Here is a 9,593-nt window from a genome sequence, read left to right as displayed (position 1 = left end):
GTAATAATTAATATTTATTTATTAGTTGTTGCTATACACTTGACTTGTGGCAAACACAGATTGTAGAATGAGCTATCAACAAAGTTATTGAGGTTTTGCCATTTCACCCAGTGGTAATTTTCTAATTGCTCGATGGTCTTTGCTACACCGACGAAGTGTGGATCTATAATCAGCATGTAAGTATTTTTCACGCCTTCGTGAACTCCCACCACGCATTTGCTAGAACAGTCTCTGTCCCCACCCATCATAATGGGGCTACCAAATTCTTCGAAATGTCCTTTGATAGCGGGTATCTGTCCTGATAACAATTTACCACTTGGAACGTGTACAATCTTACTAAGAACTTCGTACAAATGATTTAAGACAAGACATACCTACGAATTATTAGTCATCAATATACTTATTTTTTTATTAACTAATTGTCGACTATATCGTAAACACTTATCGTTTTTTTAGTAACAACACTCCCCTACATTACTTGTCACGAGAACTTTTAATTTACGAAAATTGAATTCTGATAATTTCATAAAATTCTACATGTATTTGTGCAAAGTAGAACGTAACTCGTGGTCAAATTTAACAGGCTATAATTCCTCGTATAAAATAAATCGAAATTGCGGAACGAAACGTGGCTTTGTTTTCGAGAAAATCGACTTTGAAAATACATACGTGGACGGCATTTTTTGCATAAGATAGAACGACGAGGATTTTTAAGCCGATATAAAAGATATTAATTCGCGCTTACCTCGAAACTTCCTATCCATTCTCTAGATCCAATAAAGAATCTTTCCTTGTCCTCCAATGTGACAAGTATTTCTTGTATATCTCTAATACATGGGACAGATTGTTCCAAGTTTCTGTTCTTTATGATCCACGAACAAATTGTTTGTAACGTTCTGTATCCACATCCCCATCCCTGTATACGCAACAATTATTCGACCAGTCTATTAAATTCCAGCACAGAATATTACAGAAATATTGTTGCAATGTTGTAGTTACATTTTTAAAATGACAGCAGTATTGCTTCCAAAAAAATTTTGAACGTTTTAATAATATTATAAAGCAACTATGACTTCGAAGTAAATATTGTTAACATATTTTACATGCATACACGAAGTTAAATGCATGTATATCTGTTATCAGTCCATTTATATTCGTAATATATTAAAAGATTTGCATTAAAAAGCGTTCGATTACACACCTTATCGTTAAACCCATCGCAACCGTAATGCCAATATTCATAATCCCCTCTAATCAAGAAACTTTGACCGGGTTCAGGTGGAAGGATATCCCGGTGAACGTTTTTCAGCAAACTGCTCGTATAATCAACGATCATTATATAATCGTGTAATCAGAAACGTCGAAATCTACGAACACACGTGAAAAAATATACATAATGCGTTTTTCTTGCTCGTAAAACCCGCCTTCTAGTTTCACGTCTCTCGTAATCGGTTCGAAAAACAGTAAACAGACCGTGTAATGGACGGGATAGGAAATAGAGCGAGGAACTTTGTATTTCCCGGTTTGCGAGCGACTCGCAGCCATTCTAGTATTTTCTACCAACACCTAACCTGGCGGAAGGCTTCTGCTCGAACGTTGCGTCGTAACAATTCAGTGAAAGCGTATTCGCTTCCGAGCATACTGTTCGTAAGCTGCGCGCGTGTGTTTCGATAGAAAATAAATCGCAAAAAAAGAGGACATTGCAGCAGTAGCCTTTATGATAGGCATTAAATCGTGGCGTCACCTGGAAACACCTCTTGATGGTCCGCTGTTTTCGTCGAGCACCAGCAGGTCCGATAGAAACGTCAAACTCGTTACGCAGTCACGCGCACTTCGTTACGCGTTCCTGCTAGTGGCGATCAAGTATACGGTTCTCGGGCACTTTGCGTGGCGTTATTGGGACAAGAAGAGAAAAAGAAAAACTCAAGATCCGAGATCGTCCGCGAAAAACTGATCCGACAGAATGGACACGGGTATCTCATAGCACAATGCCAATGGTGTCGCGCGAACCTGCACGGGTAAGACAAAGAGACAAACAGCGGTAAGCAGCGGAAAAAAACTGCGAAACACTCACGCAACACAGTGGGTACGCGAGAGGAGAATCAGAGAAAGCAAGTACACTAGTTTTCGTCGACGACGAGGATGAGAGCAACAATTTCATGTACGGTAAGTCGATTCGACGATGCCCAAGTATTTATTCAATTAGCGATAATTAATTAGAGAAGCAGAAGGTGATTTATCGTTCTGTCGTCGATCTGACAGCTACACAATAGGGTGACCACTTATCGATTTTCGTCCTTTTAAACGGAGTATTTAGTTTTATTCCGCGAGAACGTTCTATTAAACTATTTGTTGATTATACGGATCATTCGTCGCTTCCTATCGCGTCCGAAGGTCGCGGTTTGGGAAAATTGCCAAGAGTTTTAGGTTATGTTTATAATATCACTGATCGGTGTTAAATATTTTACGATGATTCGTTCGACCGAAGCGTTAAAAAATGTTTTGTACCGTTTAAATGTCTAAAACGGAAAAATGATATTTATTTATTTTTTTTTTATTGTGTAAAGATCACACAGTTCAGTCATTTGTTTGTTTGTTAGTGAAAACTCAAAAAATGGTTGGGGTATAAAGTGTACTATAGAATAAAAAGTATGTATGGTGCAGTACGTGAACAAGTTTCTGAAAGTTGGTTACACACGTATGACTTAAGCAGTACAATGATCCCTAATGTTAGTTCACCGATAAATGATGAGGAGCATTTTTGCAAATTCATCTTATACAAAGAAATTAAAGACTCAAGGTATGTGATATTAAACAATTAATTTAATTCTGCTGTACCAATCTGTTTTTGTTTTACAGAGTACGAATATGGGATATTATCATATTGATACCAAACCTTTTGTTTCTTTTATTCATTGCTATAAGATTTAACAGGGCACGGCTTAAATTACGAGCAACGAGTAGTCCAATATATTTAGCATTTTATGGACTTGTCATTTCTAATGTAGTAATTTCAGTAATACGATGTGTTGTTTCGATGAGTGTAAATACAGCAGCTACTGTTGGTGGTAAAACGGACAAAGTATTGTGGGTAACAGTAAGATTTTTCTTGTTATCCACAGAAATGAGTGTGGTTATTTTTGGTTTGGCTTTTGGTAAGTTTATTTCCATTGTTCAAAATTGAAAATCAAACATTGCAAATACATGGCCTTTCTTCATAGGACACATGGATAGTCGTTCAAGTATTCGTAGAGTTCTAATTGCCACATCATTCATAGCACTGGCTTTTACAGTAACTCAAGGAACTTTGGAACTAGTTTTACCAGATGATACATTCCATATACCCAGTAGAGATTTTTATGTGTTTGGTCATGGTGGTATGATGTTTTGGTTTTGCAGTAGTATTGTTTTCACAATGGTAAGTTTATAATTTAGTATAAGTTGGTATAGCTCATTATGAATTGTATTATTCCTTATTACAACCTTATTGCAGATATACCTTTTTATATTAATACTGCCATGGACGCGATTAAGAGATCGATTAACTCTTCCAAGTATGTGAATGTCAATACCTAATTCATTGTTAGTTTATATTGAAATGTATATTATGAGATAACTTTTGTTGCAGCAAAGAAAAGTTTTTACATTTATGCTGGTACTTTAGCCATGCTAGACTTAGTACAATCAATTGGTGCAGGCTTTTTAAATTATACACAGAATCCTATAGGACTATGTATTGTGGATTTTACTGCAGCTGTCTATTTAACTCTTTTTACACCTTTGGTTTATCACACATTCCTGTCAGAAGTTTTCGGGTAAGTTATTATGTTCAGATATATTTAATATGTTAACACTAAACCTACCGGCGCCAACGGAAAAAGAATTTTCTTTCAAGTTGATACCGTACTTAATTCCGGAGAAAAGAATTTACGAAAAAATGGCATAGTAATTATACAAACACCCTGTATACAAATTTAAATTCATTTTCAATCAAATAAACAATTAATGGTCCAGTTTTATCGCACAATAGTCGTACGATCAATAGGAATTGCTGAAACTTCGTTGGGTATATAGCGTCAAAGTAAATTTCAAAATAAACATAGAAGATAATAAAAATTATAGTAGCTGGTATAGTCATTAGATAGGGGATGAAATGCCCTTTAAAATGAGCGTTTGTGCGAGCCGATAGCTTTATTAGTTTCGAAGATATAGCGATTTTAATCTCGAGTCGATGCGGTGGCTAGTTTCGGAGATACGAGGGTTCGAAGCGTTTGTTTACGTTCATTGACGCGAGATGAATGACCTTGCGCGTAAAATAGTAAAAAGTGCGTAGTAAATTCTTGGAAATACTACGACTCCGCGTCACGACTGCCTCGACTCACGTGCGACGAGGAGGTCCCACGCGACGCGTCAGACGGAGACAGAGATAGTCGAATTAAAAAAATTACCCCTTTACATAAATTACGATATCTCGAAAACGGAAAGTCGGATCGTCAAAAACCAAAATCCATTTTAAAGGGGAGGCTTTGCCGCTGCTAATGATGGCTCAATAATTGATAAAGCACTAGTAGTTTCGGAACTGCAAGCATCTAAAGTTTTAGTATTTTTAATACGCGTTAATGGGCTTTCGTAAGGCGCCGAGCGGAATTTAAAAAATTACCCCATTACATAAATTACGATATCTCGAAAACGGAAAGTCGGATCGCCAAAAACCAAAGGCCATTTTAAAGGGGAGGCCTTGCCGCTTCTAACAGTGGCTCAATCATGGATAAAACATTAGTAGTTTTGGAACTACACGCGTCTAAAGTTTAACTATTTTTAATACGCGTTGTTAGACTGTTCCAAGACTGAAAATTCTTTCCTTTCGTCTTTGCTGTACATATATTTCCTATTTAACCAGAATTTGATACCAAATTTTGTCCAGCTTTTTACAAAAAAATATGAATCATTCAATCGATCAGATGACTGGTCGTGGTAGGCAAAATGAACTACATATTTTTCTCAGAAAACAAACAGTAAGGATAGAAGTAAATATTGTATTCATTGTACGTATACTGTAAGAAAATTCGTGAAGTTAAATGGTGCTAAAGTAATATTGTGTGTTAGAAATTCTAATGGAAATTTTAGAAACGGTCATTTGACCGGTCGCGGTAGGTTTAGTGTTAAAATTTATATACAGTGGCTGTCTAATAAGATTTATTTTAGGGTTTCGCAGCCGTCGATAATGTTCTCATACAAGGCGCAAGTAGATGATGCAATGGATGAAGATACAGTATCATTACCACATCAACAGAGTTTCTCCTCGTTAAAAACAGACAGCGATTATATTTATCAGGTCCATACTCCGTCTATTTATATGCCCTTATATGATTCACAAACATTAAAATCATCTCACTTAAAACACAAAACTTCCTCACACTCCATGTCATCTACCCGTGATTCTAGAAGTGGTAGTGGACACACTTACGAACCATCGACTGCTTTATACCGAACCACATCCGGCATTAAAAGCTTTGCTAGACGTCTCAGCGCGGAAAAAGGCACTGCCGAATTAAAAAATTACCCTCTGACAAAATCAGACAATTGTATCGATTCCAAAAAAAGTTCGCCGGATTTAAGATTTTCTAATACAACGTGGAGAAGTAGCTCTATATCGCAATTCAAATACGGCGGTTCCAGTAGCGTCTCAAACCTACTTTTCTCGCCAAATACTGCCAGCAACTTCGTTTATAAACCTAAAGTGAACGATAGCAACACGAATTTATTTACGTTTACAAGAAAGAGCAGTTTAGAACACGAGAGGAAAAAGTCTGTAGGGAACGCACCGACTCAATTTTTCGAAATTCCACCGCTCGAAAGTACATTGCAATCGATTTTGGATAACAGTATTCGCGATTCAGAGGTGAAAGGTAGTTCGGTTGTTCAGGAACCTTTAGTGAGAAATGTTGCACAAACTTCGAGGGACGTTATCGATATGAAAGAATCGAGTTCTTCGAAACAATATACCGATACTGACAATTCTGAAATCGATGTGGACACCACATCGAATTTGACTGATATATCGAATGCTTCGCAAAAATTACTTTCTTCGTCGTCCGCGTTTCGAAGCAAAGAAACGTCCGTGAAACGAAAAAAAGAGTCTGATGGTTTGAGCGATTACTTAATGTCTTTAACAGTTTCTAGCGCCCATAAATTGCAAAAAGATACTGAAGCAGATCCTAGTCCTTCCCTTCATGACACAAAGACCTATACACAGACTGAGTCGTTATAAATATTCATTAGAGCTATTGGTATAAAGTATAAGTTATTACATGTAGTTGTATATAAGAGAAATAGTTTATTTAGTTAATCCATTTTAATAATTGGAACAGTGAAATATCATGGGATATCGGTCGGAATTACATGTGTTTGTTAACAACTAGATGTATATTGTAGTGTATAATAGAAAAGCGCACAAATGCTTTATTATCTGTATATACAGCATGTTTAGATTTAATTAAACTTATTAATGTAGTCAATGTACTTGGTTTTATTTATTTACACTAACATGGCAGTGGATAACGCTATTATTTCATCTTGTGTTGCAATTGATTTGTCCCTTTCACGAACGCTATCGTCTGCTTTTTTAATTTGCAAGAAATTATTGCACCTTGCATAATTGAGAAAAAGATTTTGCAATCAGCTTGAAAACGTTCACAATTTTTTTTATTGTATATGTGCAATTGTAATATTGAACACTTAATATATTGGACGAGATGATTTGTTATCAAGACACATATTCATTTTTTCCCCCGTCGTTTTTACCGTTCAGCGGCACGATATAGTCTATGATGTCTTCACAATGGTTCAGTCTTTTATTAAAAAGTGCAACACGAAATATTCTTTTGTTTACAGAATCACAGTGTTTATGACTCAACCCAATTCGACACAAATTCCACACCAGTGAATCCACTCTACGCAGCATCTCTACAAAGTCCAGATAGCATTACTGGTTATAGTATAGATAGTCAAGAAGGTCAAACACAAGCAAACGGTTACCAACAATGAACACGATGGTCGTGTTGGACACGATTCGATTCGTATAAAGAAATCTAAACAAATTTGGATGCAACGATTGTCCAACAATCAAGTTTCATTTTGAAAAAAAGGTTCGTGAGACCCGTTAAAAACGTGTTCCAACATCGTTCAACGCTCCCCGGGGAGCGGTGACGTTATTCGAACAGACTGGAATCATAACAAGGTCGCAGCCCTGTACGATTCCGTGAAAAGAATCTGGTCGCTTTTTTAAAATTGTTAGGGCAACAACATCGAAGAAGTATTTTAGTTCCCTTGTGATAGACAGCATCGATAGCACTTGAAATCATAAGTTATTTAAGACCAATAGAAAATCTGAAAATATTTAATTTTCCTTTACTTAACGCGAAACGATTTTATACCTTGGAAAAAAGCAATGGTGACACGTGTCTTGTAATTAACCGTTTAGGCAATGTTTTCATAGCGAAAGTGGTGTAGATGAGATTTAAAATGATATCACGGCATCAATACCTAATTGCATTGATCAGCGAGCTGCTAAGGTTATCCTATATTTACAACAGATTTCATCGGTTGAATTGACTTTGGAAACTTGCTTATCGTTTCTCCGTCCTCTCCACCAAAGAGACCTTCGATCGCAGGTCTTTCTCATGCAAGATTGAGCACGATTCGCGCCGAATCCCTCGCTATTTTCCTACTTTTGCATTAAGAAATCGCTAGAACGACGCAAGGACAATAGGAGTCGTTGAGATAAGCGCGCCACGAGGATTGAAAAAATAATTAGAGTTAAGGAGAAATCTTCGATGCTCCGGTAACTATTACGAAGACTCCATCCATCGTACATGTATATACACCCTGTACTCTAGTGTAAAGGATCGTGTTATTTATATACTAATATATACATTATATTTATCGATATTATATGTTCGTACTTGTACCGTACTAGTTTTGGCAGACTTTTAAATGGGCGGGTGTCCTCGCCACAGAATATTCGTCTGCCTTTTTCAATTTGATACGTAACGAATCTCGAGAAAAAAAAAAGCGGCGCTAACAGAAACGATTACGTCAACAATCAACACCCTGAGATGCCCTAAACGAATGTATCGCAAAGTCGGCCCTTCGAAGCGCCCCAATTCCTTTCAATCTTTCTTATCCTAAGCCTGATTTTTGTACGATTTATATATTTTTAGTAAGGGACCGAGACTTGGAGTAAAATTCTCATTGGAACACGTGCTTCGAAGGAACGTACTTTAACCGTTGCGTGCGACATAGGTTTACTCTCAGGATATCATTGACAATGAGAGCGAGGAGTAATCAGTAGCAATACAATTATCATACATATTTTATAGCGTCTGATTCACTCGGACATTATAAATACGAATGGATTCGTTAGGTCAGCAACACGCAACGAGTTCCCTCTGTCAATTGCAGTTGGTTTAATCACTTTGAAACACTTGTTCTCGTACTTTGCAGGTCGACTGTCTGTAACCGTTTGGCAATGTGATGTTTTTTGTAATTGTCAGATTGGGATAAGCAAAATGGCAATACTTTGAATGCGTGACACGGTTATATATTTAATGAGAATAAAATTACATTTTAATCCGATGTTTAATTCTTCCCATGGTACCTGTAAAATCTTGTTTTGCAACAACGACGTACAATAATCTCCATTCGAACGCGACGGTTGCGTAATTTTCAAACGGAAACGCCAGCAACACCCGGGAATATTCTTTGCGCGAACCGATCGATATCAATATTGTCTTTGCGTGGAAACTAAAGCCTCTGGCTTCTATCCCTATTGCTGCTATCTTTAGCTGATAATTGAGTATAGTCGTTAAGCAGGTACTGTAGCATTCGGGTTGGCTCGCAGCATCGATACTGTCTGCCGGGGCAGAATTCATTGCAGCGTCTGACATTTAATCATCGCTGATACATCATTTTTCGCTTGACTTTCTCCGCGAGCGTTGATGCAATCGGAGACGCGAAATTAAAGCCAACCCGATACCCAGAGACTCGCTACGTCCGTGTCGTTATCACTGTCGAGTCTCCAATCGGGGGGAAAAAAAAATTTGGCAACAATACCAAACGAGCGAAAAATAGATTTCAGGCACTTAAATTTTGCTCTGCTTGGATCGCGACCGGCAGACTATAAATACAAAGTGCATGCATGCGCGTCATTCGCGCTCCAACTTCCACCACCTTTTCATGGACAAGGCTAACGGGCAACAATTACTTACAGTACACCGATCATTGGTTCTTTCCATTCAAGTGAATCTCATTGTACAATATCACCGTGCAGTTTTTGCGTGACGTAAAAAGAGTGCATCAACTCTCCTCGACGGTTGTTTACGAAAACAAGCGACACAAAAACTACGCATTATACCCGGTTGAAATAAACTTATCGGTAGACTGTGGATGTTTATGCATTTATGGGAAATTTTAATTCTCAAAAAATCTACAAAATACACTTAATATGCAAAAATATGAGATACGAATTATTCAGGGGTTGAGACAATCAGACCCTCTCTACTTATTATGTCTTTTCAATTTTTAAATATAAT

At 37.3% G+C, this 9,593-nt stretch overlaps 2 protein-coding genes across 3 annotated transcripts; one reads left to right on the top strand and one right to left on the bottom strand.

The window, feature by feature from the left end:
• Positions 1-14: 14 nt before the first annotated feature.
• On the bottom strand, positions 15-1,590 carry Ufsp1 (UFM1 specific peptidase 1). Its single transcript, XM_076765535.1, has 4 exons — positions 1,474-1,590; positions 1,202-1,367; positions 746-916; positions 15-374 (listed from the first exon to the last, which is right to left on the bottom strand). Exons 2-4 carry the CDS (start codon positions 1,334-1,336, stop codon positions 15-17), a joined length of 666 nt encoding a protein of 221 aa, XP_076621650.1. The 5' UTR covers positions 1,337-1,367; positions 1,474-1,590.
• On the top strand, positions 1,560-8,637 carry LOC143341771 (transmembrane protein adipocyte-associated 1 homolog). 2 transcript variants are annotated; one of them, XM_076764934.1, is made up of 8 exons: positions 1,563-2,166; positions 2,601-2,800; positions 2,860-3,155; positions 3,222-3,418; positions 3,494-3,554; positions 3,629-3,815; positions 5,206-5,335; positions 6,895-8,637. In XM_076764934.1, exons 2-8 carry the CDS (start codon positions 2,652-2,654, stop codon positions 7,045-7,047), a joined length of 1,173 nt encoding a protein of 390 aa, XP_076621049.1. In that variant the 5' UTR covers positions 1,563-2,166; positions 2,601-2,651; the 3' UTR covers positions 7,048-8,637. The 2 variants fall into 2 exon arrangements, with proteins under 2 accessions (XP_076621048.1, XP_076621049.1); XM_076764933.1 differs by lacking the exon at positions 6,895-8,637 and having other exon boundaries at positions 1,560-2,166; positions 5,206-6,518.
• The last annotated feature ends 956 nt before the right edge of the window (positions 8,638-9,593 follow it).

The sequence above is a fragment of the Colletes latitarsis genome, chromosome 5 (assembly GCF_051014445.1).
Source record: "Colletes latitarsis isolate SP2378_abdomen chromosome 5, iyColLati1, whole genome shotgun sequence".
NCBI lineage: Eukaryota > Metazoa > Arthropoda > Insecta > Hymenoptera > Colletidae > Colletes > Colletes latitarsis.
This window is presented reverse-complemented; position numbering and strand designations above follow the sequence as displayed.

Excerpts from the sequence above, each read along its gene's own strand:
- Ufsp1 (XM_076765535.1), bottom strand. The coding sequence starts at position 1,336 with ATGATCGTTGATTATACGAGCAGTTTGCTGAAAAACGTTCACCGGGAT. Across the intron at positions 917-1,201 it reads GCGATGGGTTTAACGATAAG|GGATGGGGATGTGGATACAG; the intron begins GTGTGTAATCGA and ends TTGCGTATACAG. Across the intron at positions 375-745 it reads AATGGATAGGAAGTTTCGAG|GTATGTCTTGTCTTAAATCA; the intron begins GTAAGCGCGAAT and ends AATAATTCGTAG.
- LOC143341771 (XM_076764933.1), top strand. The coding sequence starts at position 2,652 with ATGTATGGTGCAGTACGTGAACAAGTTTCTGAAAGTTGGTTACACACG. Across the intron at positions 2,801-2,859 it reads AAAGAAATTAAAGACTCAAG|AGTACGAATATGGGATATTA; the intron begins GTATGTGATATT and ends TTTGTTTTACAG. Across the intron at positions 3,816-5,205 it reads TTCCTGTCAGAAGTTTTCGG|GGTTTCGCAGCCGTCGATAA; the intron begins GTAAGTTATTAT and ends GATTTATTTTAG.